Genomic DNA, 21592 nt, shown 5'->3' on the forward strand with positions numbered 1-21592 from the left:
TAACTCAGGAGCGCAATATTTAAAAAAAAAAAACTAACCTGCAAAACAAAAATATATAAAATAATTTGTACTGATTTTTTTTGCTGCGTGCAATCAGTGTAAACAATGCTCCCTGCGCACACTCTGCCAATAATGAGCGCGCCACTGCCCCCTAATGTAGTGGAGGTGCAATTGCACTTTATTCTCGGACAGGAGTAAAAAAATAAAATAAAAAAATAAATCAAAATGAAAAAATAAAAAAGCATGTTCCCCAAGGTCAAACGCGCCCCCCTTGATGGACCCTCGCGCCCCCCTGGGGGGGGCCCGCCCCACTATTTGAGAAGCACTGATGTAAAGTGTTGTACACTACACATTTATATTTTCTTATGTTTTAAGAGAATAAAACTTCATTGAATATTATTTTCTAGACTATTTCATACAGTTAAAAAAAACAAAAGAAAACATAAAAGAGCCAGTCTTTTGAACGGTTCTTTTACGTGAACGGCTCCCCTGAAAGAGCCAAATATCCCATCACGACTGACCAGACACAGAATAAATCTCCTCCCATGTCCAAACTCAGTCCTCAGAAGTCAGAACTGAACTCCATTGAAAACCTGTGGCGTGAGTAAAGAGGGGAGTGCAGATGAGAGGACACATGTTGCTGGCTGATTTGGAGAGATTGTGCAAAGATGAAAATTAATGGTTGAAGTTCTTTCTGTATTATCCTATCTTTGGAAACGGAAAAAAATGCTGCTTTGCTAGCAAAAGTGGGTTGTACAAAATATTATCATCAGGGGTGCTAATAATTATGGCACATGACACATGATTTGATAAAATAATTATTTCTTAATGTGGGATTCCCACCCCCCTCCCCCGATGCATAAATTAAGTTGAATTAATGTTAGGTTTTCTCCCCCATTTTTGTTTTTCAATTTTGATCCTATAAAAAAAAGCTGAACTAATAATTATGGAGGGCACTACAGTATTGTTAAATGGAACATGGTTGTAAATTCATGCTGTTTCAATTGCATTTACATTTAGCACACATATAGTGCATAAGTATACACATATTAATGAGTATTTACGAATGATAATGTAGTGCTGGAACAGCAGCGCAGGTATAAACTAAGTATCCCAAATTTGGACGAGCGCGTGATCAGAAAAAAATCAAACTTTCCAATAAGCACACTTCATCAAACGTTTTACGTCCCATTCACATTCGTTATTGCACCTTGTGCAGCGTATAACAAAAAATAATTTATTCAGGGACCTTGAAAGTCTCGCGGTATTACCATCCTGACATCTTGCATTCTATTTAGTCTGTTTTCACACAATTCCCTCTATCGTGGACAAAATCGATGTATTCAAGTGCCTCTGCTCATCCATTGTAGTTTATCGAGGAAAGGCGGCTCCAGGAATCCTCGCGTGCAAAGCTTGCGGTGTGTCGACTCTCTCTCCCTGCCCTGGGCTCTCTTGACGTATTGTGCGTCATCTCCTTCACCGCTGCAGTTTTGTTATTTTTCTCCCCGCTAAGGAAACATGGCAACTCCCGCCGCGGTCAATCCGTCCGGTAAGCCAGAACCCTGTTTCTCCCTTCGGGCGAATCTGGCGTTTTAAGTCCCATTTTGATACGAGAGTTAAACAATGTGCGTTTTGTTGTGAGTATGAAATAAGAAGAGGGCGAAAACCGCCACCAGGCCGCCACAACCGAGCTCCAGCATCCATCCCCTTCCCCCATATTGTTCGGTCGTTGGCAGTTGTGCTATTCCGTACGTCTTTGCTAACTTCTATGTCTTTGTCAGAATGAGTTGACCCACATACAAGCAATGCTTTTTTTAAAATTTAAAATATATATCCTTCTCGTTATATCTAGTTATTTTCACTGGCGCTTGCTTTCCTCCGTCTCAGCGACACAAAGATTATTTTGCATATTGCCCTGCTGCACTGCACTTGTCATCGTTTATTGGGTTCTGTGTGTCATCTGTGATTTACAGAAATGTAAATATATGCAGCCTGGTGCAGCCAGCCTATCTCCTACCTTCTCGCCTGTTGATATAGTGAGTGTAGAATGGTTCAATTACTCTTGCTGTAAAAGCGTATTGGAGAAAATAAATAATGTAATGGTTTTGTTTAAAAACTAAAGACGCACGATAGCACTATTATATGGAGGACCAAAAGTGCCAAAATTAAATAAATGAATACACCATTTAAAAATTAAATAAAAGTGTCATGAAATAATTAAATGTGTCATTTATTAAAAAAATACTAAATAAATAATAATACATATAATAACAATAATACATATATATATATATATATATATATATATATATATATATATATATATATATATATGTATTACATACTTATTTCTGTATTTATTTATTTCATGGTCCTGTGTTGCAGCGTTTCAATGAATTTATTTTATCTGTCAAACTCAACCGTCAAAGTTAGTGGGCAGGGCTAAAGCCTGATTCACTCAAATCTTGTCTAATCGACTGCTTCGGCCTTAAGTGGTTAGAAACATGGTGGCTACGGTGATGGATTTTTTTTGCTGATATAGAGTGACACTTTTGCAAAGTACTTCCATTTCAACACGTCTCAAAAAGCACCTCATGAAAGCATAAATCTGAGTCTAATGGAAACACACCTATTGACGTGAATAGCACCACCCAGCCTATCAGTTGTGTTTACGAGCTACTCACTCTGCATCAATTGACTATTCTGAAAATCAATCAGGTGTTAGGACCTGCCCACCAAATGATGGGCAAGTTTGACAGATAAAATAAATTCACGAAACACCGTAACACAGTGACCATGAAATAATGAAATAGAGAAATAAATAAATAAATAAATAAATAAATAAATAAATAAATAAATAAATAGGGGTGCACCGATCACAATTTTCCGGCCGATCACCGATCCCGGATCTTTTAAAAAGTCTGACCTGCCGATACCGATTTTTTTCATGTCAAGCAGCTTATATTTTCAGTGTTCCAGTCTTGTTTTATTGGAAAACAATGAACAATATTGTCGAAATAATACAAATGGGTTGTTTTAATTGCACATGAAGTAGTTCTTTCAAATAAAAATACAAACCCTTTTAGTCTTCTCAGCAGAAGAGGCTTTTTTTCAGACCTCTGAGGAGGGAGGTGAGATTGGTGGAAAAGATCGGTTTATTTTTAAGGGATCGGCCGATCACCGATCTTCCAAAATTAAGGAAATCGGGGCCGATAAATAGGCTGGCCGATCGATCGTGCACCCCTATAATGAAATAAATAGATAAATAAATACATTTACAAATTATCATAGGGAATTTAATTAATTAATGACACAATTAATACATAAATGAAACATTTAATTAATTAATTACATCTTTATTTAATTATTTAATTGTGTATTTATTTATTTAATGTTGGCACTTTTGGTCCTCCATACGAACGCGCTTAGTTTACCAAAACAAATCCTGTGTTGCCTTCACGGACCACCCAGACCGTGAGAAACTACCCAACTCGCGACCCACCCACAAAGATTGCTACAGAATGCTAGTGTTTTTTAAAATCTAATCAGAGATGTTACGTAGGTATAATTTTACTTTGCCTACACTTTAGCATGTGTGTTTAGTGACTGAAGTGACTTTTATTTCTTTTTTTAATATGTATGCTGAATTCATTTATTTCTAAATACAGTGTTTACATGTCATGTTTGATGCAACATGAAAAGTTGGATATGTTGAGTGGTAAATTGTAAAAAAAAATAAATGTAGCAAAAAATATTAAAAGGCTTCATTTGCCTTTATCTTAAGATCCTGTAATATATAATAGCTCTGATATTTTTTTGTTATAATAAACATAAAAATAAATAAATAAAAAATAAATAATAATAATAATAATAATTGAAAAGGACCTTGAAAAAAAATAATCACACATGAAATCGCAATCACCATTTTGGGGAAAAACAAAAACAAAATTGCAATTAGATTATTTTCCATAATCGTTCAGCCCAACTTTTAAAATACCTGTGTCATTGTATGTGTAATGTCACCCTAACAGAAATTGGTTGTTCACGGATCGCATTTCTACAAGCTTATCTTCTTTCGGATTGTAGAGATGGAGCATGTCCGTCTGCTTTGAGCGAGTTGGGTGGTTCATCTCTAGACCAGCCGCCATTAAATCTCATAAACGTAATTTGGTTGGATACCTGGGGTGGTGCAATGTCTTGTAGAACTGGTCTGATCCTGGGATACCAAACCATGAATTTTTGATGATTTTTTTTTTAATCAGCAATAATGGTTCAAATTTCAATTTTCAACAGAGTTTTTTTTATTTTGGAATGCATCATCAGATTTTGGTCAAAGTACGTTGGTTGGATAGCTGGGGTAGTGTAATGTCCCTTAGAACTGGTCCGGTCCTGGGATAACAAACTTTGAATTTTTAATAATTTTTTGAATTTAGCAATAATAGTTGAAATTTCAATTTTCAAAGGAGTTTTCTTTATTTTATTTTGGAATGCATAATCAGATTTTGGTCAAAGTACTTTGGTTGGATACCAGGGATGGTGTAGTGTCCTGTAGAACTGGTCTGGTCCTGGGATAACAAACCATGAAGAACTGTTAATAATTTTTTGAAATCAGATATTAAGGTCTGAATATCAATTTTCAAAGGAGTTTTATTTTGAAATGCAAAATCAGATTTTGGTCAAAGTACTTTGGTTTGATACCTGCGGCAGTGTAGTGTCCCTTAGAACTGGTCTGGTTCTGTAATAACAAACCATGAATTTATAATGATTTTTTTAAAAATCAGTAATAATGGTTGAGATTTCAATTTTCAACTGAATTTTTTTTTAATGCAACATTAGATTTTGGTCAAAGCACTTTGGTTGAATACCTGGGGTGGCGTAGTGTCCCTTAGAAGTAGTCTGGTCCTGGGATAACAAACCATGAACTGTTAATAATTTTTTGAAATCAGATATTAAGGTCTGAATATCAATTTTCAAAGGAGTTTTATTTTGAAATGCAAAATCAGATTTTGGTCAAAGTACTTTGGTTTGATACCTGCGGCAGTGTAGTGTCGCTTAGAACTAGGGCTGGGAAAAAAAGTCGACCAAGTCGACTAGGTCGACTTTAAAAATAGGTCGACTGGAAAAATTTAAGTCGACGCTCCGCCCGGGACCATGTTTGCGCCGTCACCGTCCATGTTTCTCATGGACCTTTTTATGCCGCCGCGCAGTGTGTTGCGAACTTCAGTGAGAAGAAGGCGGACAGAGTAATATTTATTTATTTATTTTTTAAACGACTCCTGTTTGTTTGGTCTGATTGGTTGTTTGAATTTGGAGGTGTGTTGCACAGCCGCCATTAGCCTAACTGAGCATACAGTTCTTTTACTGCAAGTGTACATGTACACTCGTACAGTATTTACAATATTTATTAGTTAAGATTATGTCTTCATTGGTTGCACTATTTTATAATGGAGGAAAAGCGAATGGATAAGAGGACAGAGCTACAGGCTCTTCTAAACATTTGGGAGAGGAAGAGAGCACAACTTTGAATCGGAGTCACCAAGCCACCATGCACGTTATTACTGCCAAGCTTGGTTGGTGAGGTGAACAGCTAAAATGCTCACACAACCCTCAAAAAGTCTGTAAAAGCTGCAAAGATATACCTGGACTTTTAAACGCTCATGGATCAGTACAGCGGCATGACTGCCGAGTGAATGGGACGGCCAAATCGACGCCACGGGTCATGGATACCGGAGCAATAACATGTATTCAGAGCGTTACGGATAGACAAAGGTAAACACGACAATTTCAAGGACGCATCTGTTGAGGAAGGACGCATCTGTACTTGCTCCTGCACTCGCTCGTGAATCTAACTACTTGTTGATTTTTGCATTGGGATTTGTAACTACATTGTTGCAGAATGCCTGGCGGAAAAAGAGCCGACGAGATTGAGGAGATAAAATCTTCTCTTAAAAAACTCAGTGGAATGGTTGCCGAATTACTTGAAATGAAGAAGAGCATTGAGCCACTTCTTCAGGAAATACAGCAATTGAAGAAAGAGACACAGGAAAAAGATCGACGCATTGTTGCCTTGGAACAAAAAGTGGATGATTTGGAACAAAATCTTCGTATTAACGATGTGATAGTCACCGGTATCAAGATCAAGCCGCGCCGTGGCCCTTTGAGAGCTGCGGCTAGCACGAGCACGGAAGATTCTGACCAATCTTCAGGGAACGAGACTGTGGAACAGCAAGTGACACTTCAACTCAGAGATTTGGGATTAACTGTTGATCCTGCGCACATTCAGATGTGCTTTTCGCTTCCAACTGGAGGGACACGACCACCGGCAGTTCTGATCAGGTTTGTTGACAGAAAGAAAAAGATTGCTCTTCTGAGAGACCGTCACAAGCTTCGTGGGAAACATGTCTACATCAACGAAAACCTCACCAAACGAAATGCTGACATCGCCAAAAAGGCACGACAAATGAGAAAGAATGGACTTATCGAAAGCACGTGGACAAAAGACTGCCGAATTTTTATTCAAACTAAAGATAACTCTGGTCAACTAAAAACACGAATCGTGAAAGGAGCTGAGGAATTGGCTGCGCTTGAGAGACAACAGTAATTCACAATATCACAACAACAACAACAACAACATCACTGATTACCCAAAGCTGGAGTCGTATATGATTATTTGCTGACTTTGCCAAGGCTAACTCTTGTTTATACACCTGCATTGATAACATGTATTGCTGTTCCCGTTTGAATCTAAATATTGTCTGGCTCGAATTCCGTTTGGACATTTGTTGTAACAGTCAAGGCTACATGATAAGGCTGTATTGTGGCTCCAATGAATCTGCTGTCAATACGCAAAATGGGGGTTGGTGGTCTGGTTCCTGGAATGCAGCTGGCGTGGGCCGCTCTGCTGGGTGAGCGAGGCTGGGCAGCGCACAGGAGTCATCAGATCCACAACATGCTAGCAACCAGTGGTGCTACCTGACCAGAATCGAGTGCTGAAATTGCTTGAAAGCAATGGGCCGAATGCAAGCCGATCTACTCTTCTGGAAAGCACAACATGTGTGAAAGCTGATCCGAGGTCAGCGAAGACCCTACTGGTGAAAGAGAAGAATTGCGCTTGCCTTGGCTGCTCGCCTGGCGGGGTGGGCTTGCTGGTGGCGTCTGGGGACCGACTCACCAGTTCTAAATGACTGGGACTAGCCACAATCTACACACGGACATTCAAGATGAACTGAGCGAGCAGTGTTTGGGATAGTATGGGATGGATAACGATAAAAATTAATGTCTATTCTAAATAATGTATATGATTGATGCGTTATAGTAATGGGTAGATGGGGACGGGTCTCGAATAAGCTTCGGCTTCTACCCGTCAGCCCTTCTTTCGGACGTCAATGTTGCAAATGATGTGATGTGATTGATGTAAACTGTAATGTGTCCGAAAGGAAAAAATGAATAAACTAAACTAAACTAAACTAAACAATAATGTTACAGAAATGCTTATAATATTGTCATTTAGTTCGCTCCCTCGTGTAGCGCTTGGCAGCTGCTTAATTGTGTGACTGTCACTTTCTATTAGTCAGCAGTTATTTATTTTGCTGCGACCGGCAAATCTCCTGCGAGCTTTATTTTGCCGTGAACACTCGGAACAAAAATTCTTGGCCTGCCGTGAATACCACGATTGCTTATAGACATTCACAAGCGTATATGAAGAACACAAATGTGCACGACCAGTTCGCTGCGGCGTCGTGGTGGCCGTTTTGTCGAGTCAAACACATTTCACTGGGAGTTAGCTTAGCGTTTCACGGCAACGTAGGCAATGTTTTCCCATTTTTCCACTCACCGGTCCGTGACAGAATAACCCCCCTCACAAACACGGCTTGAATCGCAAAGCCACGTCATCTTGGTCGCGAAAGAAGAGCTTATTCTCCTCGGCGTAAAAAAAAATAAAAAATAAAAATCCCATCGGCGTTACAAAATAACACTCGGTGATCAGTTGCTGGTCACGGCAAACAACTAACAAACAAACAAACAACCACCATCGCCTGTGTTTTAATGACCATACAACAGTGAAATGAAGGGAAGGGCATTGGCATGAAGAAGTTGTGTGTATGTGCGTGCGCGCGTGCGTGGCTGCGTGCGGGCGGCCGCAGTCAGACTAAATTAAAGTCTATTATTGTACCGGAAATATAAGGAACAATGGATTTTATATCCAGATCAATTCAACACATGTTCAACATTTGCGGCCTCAAATCTAAAATAAAAAAATAAAATAAAATAAAAAAATAAAAAATAAAAAAACATAAATAATTATAATAATAATAAAAAGTCGATTAGTCGTTAACAATATGAGAAGTTGAGTCGATTTTTAAAAAAGTCGTTAGTGACAGCTCTACTTAGAACTGGTCTGGTCCTGTAATAACAAACCATGAATTTATAATGATTTTTTTTTAATCAGTAATAATGGTTGAAATTTCAATTTTCAACTGAGTTTTTTTAAATGCAACATTAGATTTTGGTCAAAGTCTTTGGTTGGATACCTGGGGTGGTGTAGTGTCCCTTACAACTGGTCTAGTCCTGGGATAACAAACCATGATTTTTTTTTTAATACTTTGTCCTTCAGAAAGAGAAAAGTCTGTTACTGTTTTTGTAAAAGTAAATGTAGTGATGTGTGCTGTCCAATAGATGGCAGTGTATCCTCAAGGGACCAGGGGCTTCTGGGATTATTAGAGAGGATTGAGAAGGGAGTACAAAAAATAAAGTAGCCAGCGAATGCTAGCATAAAACAGAATGTGAGTGCTTCTCTTTTGCAAAAAAATAACTTTCTAAACTGCATTTAATATTTTAAATCACATAAATATCACGAGATATGACAAAATGAATTTCTGAAGACATGTTTTATTTCTCTGGTCCGCCTACTGTTAGTCCGATGATCCATCCATCCATTGTCTTAGCCGCTTACTCCTCACAAGGATCACGGTGGTGCTGGAGCCTATCCCAGTCGGCCTCGGACAGTAGGCGGGGTGCACCCTGAACTGGTTGCCAGCCAACTGCAGTAGTCCGATGATGATCATGAATAATATTATGAATGGAATGATGCTGAAGTGACATAACTTTAAGGTGCCATCTGACTGGACAAATAGTTGACGTGTCCTCCATGACAAGTCCTTGTATGAAAGAAATTTTGTTACTTCAGCATTGATACTTAGGACAGCAAGGCCGCTCAAACGCTCCTGTCCCATTGTAGACCTTAAATATGTCTTAATGAGCTTGATTTTCGAAAAACTGAGTTCAGCTGCCGCAACTGTTACAGGTAGAGTTAGTGCAATGCGAAGTGCAATCCAGAGATTTGGGTAAACTTCTTGAAGCTTTTGCTCATAGGTAGGAAAGCATCGCCATGGCAGTTGTCTGGGTTGATAATTGTGGCAGGTTTATGATTTCTTGCATCATTTCATCTCCATCAATGTCAGATTCCATTGAGCTGGACTGAAGCAACTTGTTCACCTGATTTATCGTTTTGAGGATCTCACACCAAACAATGGAGCAGATCAAAAATCTGAAAGATGCAACTTCCTCTGCAAGAGCTTGTGCTTCTATTTTTGCTGTAGGGTCATTTGTTGTTTCCCTTACCTGTAGAAGTGCATCTCTAATTTCTTTTGTTTGATTTCTCACAGCTGTCACACTTTGGAGTCTACTTTCCCATCTGACATCACTCCAACTTTTCAATGTGAAGTTCACATGATTTGTTAAGATGCTCCATCGTTGTGTTGATCCAGAAAAAAAAGTGAAGAGCTTTTGCACAAAGCCAAAAAAAGCTTACAGCGTCTCTTGATGACTTTGCTGCATCAGCTATCACAAGGTTAATTGTATGAGCTTTTGCTCATAGGTAGGAAAGCATCGCCATGGCAGTTGTCTGGGTTGATAATTGTGGCAGGTTTATGATTTCTTGCATCATTTCATCTCCATCAATGTCAGATTCCATTGAGCTGGACTGAAGCAACTTGTTCACCTGATTTATCGTTTTGAGGATCTCACACCAAACAATGGAGCAGATCAAAAATCTGAAAGATGCAACTTCCTCTGCAAGAGCTTGTGCTTCTATTTTTGCTGTAGGTTCATTTGTTGTTTCCCTTACCTGTAGAAGTGCATCTCTAATTTCTTTTGTTTGATTTCTCACAGCTGTCACACTTTGGAGTCTACTTTCCCATCTGACATCACTCCAACTTTTCAATGTGAAGTTCACATGATTTGTTAAGATGCTCCATCGTTGTGTTGATCCAGAAAAAAAAGTGAAGAGCTTTTGCACATAGCCAAAAAAAAGCTTACAGCGTCTCTTGATGACTTTGCTGCATCAGCTATCACAAGGTTAATTGTATGGGCTCCACAAGGAACAAATAATGCTCTTGAGTTAAGTTGGAGCAGGCGGGTTTGCACACCCTGTTTTTTCCCCTTCATGTTGGCGCCATTATCGAATGCCTGTCCTCTGCAATTTTCAAAGGGAATACCAAGTTCCTTCCGTTTGTTGAGAATAGCATTGGACAGGCTAAGTCCAGTTGTATCCTCCACAACTACAAATCCAAGGAAATATTCTTTGATGTCAGGCTTTGGCTCCAAGCAGAATATGCGCACTAGGACCTCTACGTACAATGTCAACTCGATCTGCATCTTGAATATATGATGGCCAATAAACAGGATCAGTTGGTAATAGAATTATGGCCTCACCAGTGTCACTTTGGGTTTGTGATGTGTCTGCATCTGTGGTGGTGGCTGTGTGCTCTGGATCGATTGTACCTGTAACCTGTTGGTCAGGATTTGGCTCAAAATCAAACCCTGCCTGTGCTGATTCTGGGGCTTCTTCTTGAAGCTGCTGGGCCAAGCTGCTTGTTGTGATGGTTGCTCATTATCATCTTGGCTTTGTTTAACATACTTCAACATTGATCCTGTAATATTATCAAAATACAGTAGGAAGTAAGTGTTTGCAGCTGCAAACATAGAAAATGTATCAATTGCTAAAAAGCTCAATACTCAGCAATACAGACTAGTATCTACACTATGTTTTACAAAAGTAACTTAACTTAAACGTGTGTTACTTATAAACTAGTTTACAGTTCATAAATAAGATTGAAAGAGACCATAAATAATTGAAAATCCCATATTTCAATTAACATATTAAGGGTATATTTGTTTAAAAAAAAAAAAAAAAAGCACACTGCTTTAAAACAGCAAAACAATGGGAGATATCTTTTTACTGTCAGACAGAAGTGGTGCAGTAGGTGCATCAAATCTGATTTAAACTGTACTGGTTTGCAGTGTGCAGAAAATTAAATCTTGTTAGGAAAAAAAATTGAGTGACGAGAGGTTTACCGTGACAATACTTGACCTGGAGTGATGATACGTTAGCTTGCTAACCACTAACTGCAACAATACTTGACCTGTAGTGACGATACGTTAGCTTGCTAACCACTAACTGCAACAATACTTGACCTGTAGTGACGATACGTTAGCTTGCTAACCACTAACTGCAAAAATACTTGACCTGTAGTGACGATACGTTAGCTTGCTAACCACTTAACTGCAACAATACTTGACCTGGAGTGATGATACGTTAGCTTGCTAACCACTAACTCCAACAATACTTGACCTGGAGTGATGATACGTTAGCTTGCTAACCACTAACTGCAAAAAAAGGTGTTGCAGCATAACACTTACCTGTGACCTAGTCACGGGCTTCATCACGTACTTTCTTTCTTTTCCGTTTCTCGGCACCTGACTCATTTGCAAAAAATTGTGTATGATGAATACAAATATATTCCACTTATAAAATGAGGATTATGAAGCGAAGATGCGTGTGAGCGTGCGTGTGTACGTGGGCCATGACTCGCGGTTGGGGGCGGGGAATCTTGCAGATAAGAGAGAAACAATTATATATTATAGGACGTTAATTATTAGATGGTGTTCTTTGTTAAGGTATTATAGGAGCGTTAATCGATTTCTATACTTTTGAAACATTTTACAAAGAGTTTAAATAGGTAGAAAGTATCTTATTTTGCAAAAATAAAAGTATATCCCGAAAATAATTTAAGGGTGTTTGTTTTCTCCTTAGGATAGTATAGTAAAACAGACTTTGAAAGTGTTTGTTGTACGATGCTTCGGCTTGAAGTGTACTACTTTCTAGTCATGTACAAACAATTTTGTATATTCTTTTTTATAAAAAGAGAGAATGTAGGTATGAATTTTTGAGCTAGTCAAAAGGCAACAAACTTTATACTTGATTTTAACTGTATTCTTTAATTAGCTAGGACAATGTACTGTAAGGAACGTATTTTTTAAAAGAAAATCTTTCAACGGTTGTTTGTAAGATTAAATATACTATCCTTTTTATTTGACTGCGTATAAATGAAATATCTTATAATTAATTCCTAGGATGGTTTTAGTGGGTACTCATGTAAACCTTTGGCTATAGTAGAGTTTAGAAAGTATTCGGGTATGAAATATGTATTTATTATGTTATGGCTATATTACGTATGTGAAGTAGGGTGTAGTTTTATTTTTGGGGATAGGAGAGTAGCTGTTTTTTTTTATTTTATTTTTTTAAGAAAACAGAAGTTGAGGGAGACACTCTTATTAGCAGAGCGCGCAAGATGTATTAGCTCCTCTGCAGATGTGTACTTGTGACAATTTTCCTATAAGGTTAAATGTTTATTTTTCTTATTATTTATTTATTATTATTTCTTATTTATTTATTTAGATTTAGGATTTTTTTTTTTTTTTTTTAGTTATTTATCTTATTATTTTTCTATTTTGTTACTTCTCGTGCTACGTGTTAGCTTTGTTGTTTATACGATTGGTTTATTTGATTGGACCCGTCATTGTGCTCAAGCTCCATCAGGTTGGATGGGGAGCATTGCTGCACAGCCGTTTTCAGATCTCTCCAGAGATGTTCAATCAGATTCAAGTCTGGGCTCTGGCCGGGCCACTTAAGCACATTCACAGAGTTTTTCAGGAACCACACCTCTCTTGTCAGATGATAAGGGAACAAAAGTGTAACGTAAATGTGCAAAAAAAAAAAAAATGGAGCATGACTGGAAGTTCGAGGGGATCAAATCATCGCTTGCTACTTATTTTAGCATACGGCTATAACGGCCCTTTTTGTATATCTCAGGATGCATGTGCCTGCTGATTTTTGGGGGGCCGAGTTCAAACATACTAGGATTGTATTTTGTTAAACCACTGTAGGAGCCGTCAATGTTTTTGCAACCGTGACAACTTTAAAATATAAAATTTTTAACAGTGTTGGTGATTTTGCATATGTACATATTACATGTGTATATTTAGGACCCAAAAAATGTGATTCACTGTGCAAAATAATCATACTAATGATACTAAATCACAAAAAGACAAATAATTCCTCCAAAACAAAATAGGAACCTCACGGCGGGCTCTGCTCGTGTTCTAGTTATAAACCTGCTTTTGGCATATACATTTTCTACAAATGTACCACTGAGAATATTTACTGGCTTGTAAATAAAATACTAAAGGGGGACCAACATGAAAAATACAATTTTTGGAGCTTTTAGCTGTGTTAAAATACTAATACCTCACCAAACACATGATCCAATTGGAGTTTTCCTACATTCGCCACTCTCTGAGAAATTCTGCTCTTCAAGCACCAGCCCCTCGCAACCTGAGAAAACAAGCTGTTGGCGCTCTTTGACATCATAAGGTATGGACTCAGCACCGCATCTGCTGACTAAACGCACAACCAGTTTCTCTGAGACCTCTGTGAGATAGTGACAAAAGTAGTCTTGATCAGTAAACATTCTGTCTAAATGATTTCAAAGCAAACAATTATCCTTCACATTTGCAAGTTGGATGTCTAGCTATGTACTTTTTGTTTTGGTTGTTGTTTATGTTTTTGAGCTGTTGTATATAAGAATGCGTTGTACATAATAATTTTACCCTCTCTAACGTTTTTATTGTGTTACAAAACTAATAAATGTACTGATTTAAAAATAAATAAATAAAATAAAGGATTAGGGTTATAGAAGGTGTTGGTGGCACTCTCATTAGCAGAGTGCGCAAGTTGTATTAGCTCCTCTGCAGATGTGTACTTGTATAAATGGTTATTTTTCTGTTTCTACTTTTGTTACCGCTAGTGCTACGTGTTATAATTTGTGTCTGCGATTTTTATTGGATGTCTTGATATGTATTTTTTTTTGTTTGTTTACGTTTATGAGGTTTTGTATATACGAATACACTGTGTGAAAAAGGGTTTTACCCTCAACGTTTTTGTAATATTAAAAAAAAACTACTAAATATACTGTTGTTGTTGTTGTTGTTATTCTTGAACTGATTTATGAAAAGGACTTGGAATCACAAACTTTTTAAGCAGGAACTACTTTATGAAGAGGGAAAGGAGAAGGGATTGTAATCACAAACTTTTTAAGCAGTAACTGATTGAGGAGGAGGAGAAGGGAGAAGGCTGGTTCAACGTGTGCAGGGGTGCGCGTGTGCGTGCGGGTGTAGGGGTGTTTGTGTTTTCTCCTAGGGGGGTAGTAAAACAGCCTTTGAAAGTGTTATACGATGCTTCGGTCTGAAGTATACTACTTTGTAGACGCGTACAAATAATTTTATACATTCTTTTTAAAAAGAGAAATGTCGGTATGAATGTTCGAGCCTGTTAAAATGCAGCGAACTTTATACTTGATTTAGACCTTATTCTTTAATTAACTAGGGCAATAAGGATCATACTTTTTGAAATCTTTAAGCTGTTGTTTGTAAGAGTAAATATATCTTGATGTTAGCCTTTTTATTTGATTATGTATGAATCTTCTTATTACCTTGGCTTGTTTCAATGGATACCCCTGTAAGCCTTACCTGTAAGCAGTTTTTAGAAAGTATGTGGGTTTAAAATGTGTTTTTATTATGTTCGGGACATGGTGCGTACGTGAAGAAGGGTGATGTAGTTTTATTTTTGTTTTGTTTTTTTGTTTTTTAGGGGGATGCAGGCGGCAGTAACGATTCCAAGATATATTTATAGGTTATCCTATAAGGATACTTTTTTTTTTTTTCTTTTTCTGTTTTTTTTTCGGGTAGTGCCTTGTTTTGTGAATTAAAAAAAAAAAGCGTTATTCTCCACCAAAATGTAACTAAACTAGAGCAAAACCTTTGTGGTTTTTGCTGATGAGGTGAATGAAGAAGAGGTAAGGGAGGAGGGGTGAGGAGGACAATGTCATGTTTAGGCTTATAGCTAGCGAAGATGTAGCACGTTTAACACTCTAAATAGTTTTTGTTATGGTGGGGATGTGGTGGATGGACCCAGAGGCGGAAAAACCAGGCAGGGAGAAGAGGAATGACAGCAACTAGAATGACTTTATTGACAGTGTGAAACCTGGATGGACTTGGCATGACGAACGGGGCCAGAACTGGCATGACGAACCTGGACTGACTTAGCGTGGACAGATGCGTGGACAGATGCTGATACTTGGTGTGGACAGATGCTGATACTTGGCGTGGACAGATGCTGATACTTGGCGTGACATGGATGACTTGGAAGACTTGGCGTAGCGTGGATGACTTGGAAGACTTGGCGTGGCGTGGATGACTTGGAAGACTTGGCGTGGCCTGGATGACTTGGAAGACTTGGCGTGGCGTGGATGACTTGGAAGGCGTGGCGTGGATGACTTGGAAGACTTGGCGTGGATGACTTGGAAGACTTGGCATGGCGTGGATGACTTGGAAGGCGTGGTGTGGATGACTTGGAAGACTTGGCGTGGCGTGGATGACTTGGAAGACTTGGCGCGGATGACTTGGAAGACTTGGCGTGGATGACTTGAAAGACTAACATATAGCGTATAACCTCTAACATGCAACGTGCAACGAATAACATCTAACAATGCTCCCACAACCGTGTGAGACAAACACCACTCCCTTATACCAACACTAATGACACTAACAGGACACACCTGGGAGACACAGCAGGCAGGGGGAATCAATCAGCAACACACACGGGGAAGGGAAGACACAAGCAGGTGGACAAGGTTAATGCTAACGAGACTGGGGGGAAAAACACACAAGAACACCAGACAACCAACACTCACCAAAATATAACAAAAACTCAACGCCAACCAAACTCAAACGTGACAGTAACCCCCCACCAAGGGACGGCTCCCAGACGTCCCCAAAACAAAAACAAGCCAAAACGGGGAGGGCGGGGACGGTAACGGGAGCAAAATAGCCCTCAATCAGGGTAGGAATAGGAGGACACAAGGGGGCGAAACACGGCCTCACACAAAGCCATAAACTCCGCATCTGGGGGCGGCCCAGGAGGAGGCATAATCATCGGCTCAGAGGGCTGAAACTGGTGTGGCTCCGCCAAGGGCCGGTCCCCACGGTGGGCCCGTCTTCTGTGCCGCCTGGCGCTAGGTCCCGGATCGGCCACCGTGACCGCACTGCTTGGGGCGGACCCCAGGCCCGGAGACTGTGGCAGATGGGACGAAAAAACTTGAGACTTGGGCTGGGGCTGAGACGAGGAAGCTTGAGACTTGGGCTGGGGCTGAGACGAGGAAGCTTGAGACTTGGGCTGGGGCTGAGACGAGGAAGCTTGAAACTTGGGCTGGGGCTGAGACGAGGAAGCTTGAAACTTGGGCTGGGGCTGAGACGAGGAAGCTTGAGACTTGGGCTGGGGCTGAGACGAGGAAGCTTGAGACTTGGGCTGGCGCTGAGACGAGGAAGCTTGAGACTTGGGCTGGGGCTGAGACGAGGAAGCTTGAGACTTGGGCTGGCGCTGAGACGAGGAAGCTTGAGACTTGGGCTGGCGCTGAGACGAGGAAGCTTGAGACTTGGGCTGGCGCTGAGACGAGGAAGATTGAGACTTGGGCTGGCGCTGAGAAGAGGAAGCTTGAGACTTGGGCTGGCGCTGAGACGAGGAAGCTTGAGACTTGGGCTGGCGCTGAGACGAGGAAGCTTGAGACTTGGGCTGGGGCTGAGACGAGGAAGCTTGAGACTTGGGCTGGGGCTGAGACGAGGAAGCTTAAGACTTGGGCTGGCGCTGAAACGAGGAAGCTTAAGACTTGGGCTGGCGCTGAGACGAGGAAGCTTGGGACTTGGGCTGGGTCAGAGACGAGGAAGCTGGAGAAGGCAGCAACTCTGCCGTGACGAGGGGACCTGAGACGCCAATTGGCCGCGACAAGGGGACCTGAGATGCCAGGGGCTGCATCGCCCCGGAGCAGAGAGGCCAGGGGCTGCGTCGGCACAGGCGAAACGTCCAGGGGCTGCGGCGGCACAGGCGAATTGTCCAGGGGCTGCGGCGGCACAGGCAAATCGTCCAGGGGCTGCGACGAGGAAGCTTGAGACTTGGGCTGGCGCAGAGACGAGGAAGCTTGAGACTTGGGCTGGGCCTGAGACGAGGAATCTTGAGACTTGGGCTGGGGCTGAGACGAGGAAGCTTGAGACTTGGGCTGGGGCTGAGACGAGGAAGCTTGAGACTTGGGCTGGGGCTGAGACGAGGAAGCTTGAGACTTGGGCTGGGGCTGAGACGAGGAAGCTTGAGACTTGGGCTGGCGCTGAGACGAGGAAGCTTGGGACTTGGGCTGGGGCAGAGACGAGGAAGCTGGAGAAGGCAGCAACTCTGCCGTGACGAGGGGACCTGAGACGCCAATTGGCCGCAACAAGGGGACCTGAGATGCCAGGGGCTGCATCGCCCCGGAGCAGAGAGGCCAGGTGCTGCGTCGGCACAGGCGAAACGGCCAGGGGCGGCAGCGGCACAGACGAATCGTCCAGGGGCGGCATTGGCACAGGCGCAGTGTCCAGTGGCGGCAATGGCGAAGTGGCCAGGGGCTGCGGCGGCACAGGCGAATCGTCCAGGGGCTGCGGCGGCACAGGCGAATCGTCCAGGGGCTGCGGCGGCACAGGTGAATTGTCTTGGGGCGGCATTGGCACTGGCGAAGAGGCCAGGGGCTGCGGCGGCAGCGGCACAGGCGTTGCGGCCAGGGGCTGCGGCGGCAGCAGCACAGGCGTTGCGGCGGCAGCGGCACAGGCGTTGCGTTGGGGGCGGCAGCGGCGAAGTGGCCAGGGGCTGAAGCGGCAGCAGCGGCACAGGCAAAGAGGCCAGGGGCTGAAGCGGCAGCAGCGACACAGGCGTAGCATTCAAGGGCTGCCGAGGTGCCGGGACGAGGGCCTGGAGCTGGCGGGGCGCCGGGACGGGGTCCGGGATCCGGCGCGGACCAAGGACGGTGTCTGGCACGGACCCGGGACGGGATCCGGGATCCGGTGCGGAGCCAGGACGTTGTCCGGGATCTGGCGGGGAGCCGGAACGGGGACTTGAGGCCGGCAGGGAGCCGGAACGGGGACTTGAGGCCGGCAGGGAGCCGGAACGGGGACTTGAGGCTGGCGGGGAGCCGGAACGGGGACTTGAGGCCGGCAGGGGGCCGGAACGGGGACTAGAGGCTTCCGCAGGGTCCGGGTTGGTGGGAGCATTCTGTTATGGTGGGGATGTGGTGGATTGACCCAGAGGCGGAAAAACCAGGCAGGGAGAAGAGGAATGACAGCAACTAGAATGACTTTATTGACAGTGTGAAACGTGGATGGACTTGGCATGACGAACGGGGGGAGAACTGGCATGACGAACGGGGCCAGAACTGCATGACGAACCTGGACTGACTTAGCGTGGAAAGATGCGGAGACTTGGCGTGGACAGATGCGGAGACTTGGCGTGGACAGATGCTGATACTTGGCGTGGACAGATGCTGATACTTGGCGTGGACAGATGCTGATACTTGGTGTGACGTGGATGACTTGGAAGACTTGGCGTGGCGTGGATGACTTGGAAAACTTGCCGTGGCGTGGATGACTTGGAGGACTTGGCGTGGCGTGGATGACTTGGAAGACTCGGCGTGGTGTGGATGACTTGGAAGGCGTGGCGTGGATGACTTGGAAGACTTGACGTGGATGACTTGAAAGACTAACATATAGCGTATAACCTCTAACATGCAACGTGCAACGAATAACATCTAACAATGCTCCCACAACCGTGAGAGACAAACACCACTCCCTTATACCAACACTAATGACACTAACAGGACACACCTGGGAGACACAGCAGGCAGGGGGAACCAATCAGCAACACACACGGGGAAGGGAAGACACAAGCAGGTGGACAAGGTTAATGCTAACGAGACTGGGGGAAAAACACACAAGAACACCTGACAACCAACACTCACCAAAATATAACAAAAACTCAACCCCAACCAAACTCAAACGTGACAGTTTTATCGCTGTACGACGTATTCGAAGAGATCCTAAGTCTTTGTGATTTTTATTTTTCTTTTAAATACTTATAATTATCCCTTGTTAAATTAGCCTATAAGATATTATTGAATATGATAGTCTGTAAGATTAGCTATGCTAAATCATCCCTGGGGCTAAAACACAAAACTACAAGATTTAACCAGAGCGTAGCAATCTACCACGAGGATCTTTTTAATCTTAAAGCTGCTCTTTGCAACAATTTACCTAAACATATCGTGAACAAACGTGTATTTTGTCTGACTATGGGAGATTTAACTTTTGATTGAACGGTTTATTTTTTTTCCCCTACGAATCGCGTTTTCTTTCCGAAGGTACGCGTAGATAAATTTTTTACACGCATATTTACACATCGGGACAATTTAGACTCTTTAATTTACCTACTACGCGTGTTTTTTTTTAGGAATTTGTATGGAGAAAACCCACACAGGGAGAACACACAAAGTCTACCCAGCAAGGCCGGAGGCGGGACTCGATCTCACACCCTCCATGCTAAGAAGGCAGCTAACGTACCGCCCTAATTGTGAAATAACAGCTACTATATTACTTAATTTGATTTAATAATATTATTTAAGATGACTACCCGTCTAACGCTTTAAAAACAGCGACATAATTCCGACAAAAATATTATTCGTACTATATTGTTTTTTATAATAGCTTCTGAGTTCTCACAATAGATCCCCGATGACACTATTTTACACCTTTATGTTTTTCTTACCGGTATGATTAACTTGTATTTAATTGTATTACATTTATGACGTCTCGCTATCATCTTAAAACACATCTCTGACACAAAAAAACTCATCTATTTTTGCATCGTTTTAAGGTGCCTGGTGTATTTTGCGCAAATAATATATAGATTTCTGATCAATTTTTACTCGTATATTTACCTACTTTGGATTTGAAGTGTATGTTCGTTACTTGTATATTAGTGTATATTCTAACTTTCTCATTCACTTCTTGGTTCCATTCCATCACCCTGCAAGACTGGACACGTCTACTTAATATCACTAAAGTCTGTTCAAAAATCATTGGACACCCTGTCAGAGCCTTATCTTCCTTTTGTGACCAACAAACTTTACGCTCTGCCCACCAAATCCAGCTTGATCACTCTCACTCACTTCATCCAATGTTTGAGTGGCTTCCATCATCTCAGCAGGCTGAGATGCCCACGCTGCCGAACACAGCGGAGGAGGACTACATTTGTCTGTAGCACTTTAGTGTGAAGCACAGAGCACTTTCTTTTGTTTGTTATTGTTAGTTAGCTGGAATTGTTTTTAGTATGTATTTATTTATAATTATTTATTATTTTTAGTATTTATTATGTATGTTTTTTTTATTATGTTCATTGGTTTAATGCCTGGGGCGGCACGGTGGGCGAGTGGTTAGCACGTCCGCCTCCCAGTTCTGAGGACTCCGGTTCGAGTCCAGGCTCCGGCCTTCCTGGGTGGAGTTTGCATGTTCTCCCCGTGCCCGCGTGGGTCTTCTCCGGGTACTCCGGTCTCCTCCCACATTCCAAAGACATGCATGGCAGGTTAATTGGGCGCTCCGAATTGTCCCTAGGTGTGCTTGTGAGTGTGGACGGTTGTTTGTCTCTGTGTGCCCTGCGATTGGCTGGCAACCAGTCCAGGGTGTCCCCCGCCTATTGTCCAGAGCCAGCTGAGATAGGCGCCAGCACCCCCCGCGACCCTTGTGAGGAATAAGCGGTCAAGAAAATGGATGGATGGATGGATGGGTTTAATGCCTGTTTTTTTTTTTGTTTTTTTAACTTGCTCGTATGCCATTGAATTGCCCCTCGGGGACAAATAAAGTGTTTTTGAATTTAATTGAATATTTACCTACTTATGGTATTTATTCATTTTTAAGTTATTTGGTTTACTTTGTATCATTTTAAGGTGTCTGATGTATTCTAGGTTAATAATATATGGATACTTATTTACACATCTAATTCTTATTCATTTACGTATTAAAATACTCGGTCCAACCAAAACAAAACAAAACGTGTTTACACATTTTATTTTTAACTTAACTATACTCCAACGCTAATTGCTACAAAACTGAAACAGATACAGATGTACCGCAATATTCTCAGGGTCTTACAAAATCCAATACAATGAATCGGTGAAAATGGATGGGAGCGAATATGTTGAGAGCTGTATGTAGCTTTAATAAGGAATTTTATGATCAACACCCGCATCAAAGAGTAAAAATGTTTTAGTCTACTAGCTGTGCAAAACAAATGAGCAAATATTTGCAAGTATGGGATCTGCATCTTTGTAAAACAGCGTACTTTTAT

General features: G+C 41.8%; 1 protein-coding gene across 5 annotated transcripts in view; it reads left to right on the plus strand.

The window, feature by feature from the left end:
• Positions 1-1262: 1262 nt before the first annotated feature.
• arnt2 (aryl-hydrocarbon receptor nuclear translocator 2) overlaps positions 1263-21592 on the plus strand; it is a 485407-nt gene continuing 465077 nt past the window's right edge. For 3 of the 5 annotated variants that reach the window (XM_077518278.1, XM_077518277.1, XM_077518276.1), the window contains exon 1: positions 1264-1549. In XM_077518278.1, the coding sequence (XP_077374404.1) occupies positions 1519-1549 (31 nt within the window). In that variant the 5' untranslated portion in view covers positions 1264-1518. Of the gene's footprint in view, positions 1550-21592 lie in introns of all 5 variants that reach the window. The other 2 variants (XM_077518274.1, XM_077518275.1) reach the window with 1 other exon arrangement.

This window comes from Festucalex cinctus, chromosome 4 (genome assembly GCF_051991245.1).
Source record: "Festucalex cinctus isolate MCC-2025b chromosome 4, RoL_Fcin_1.0, whole genome shotgun sequence".
NCBI classification, from domain to species: Eukaryota; Metazoa; Chordata; class Actinopteri; order Syngnathiformes; family Syngnathidae; genus Festucalex; species Festucalex cinctus.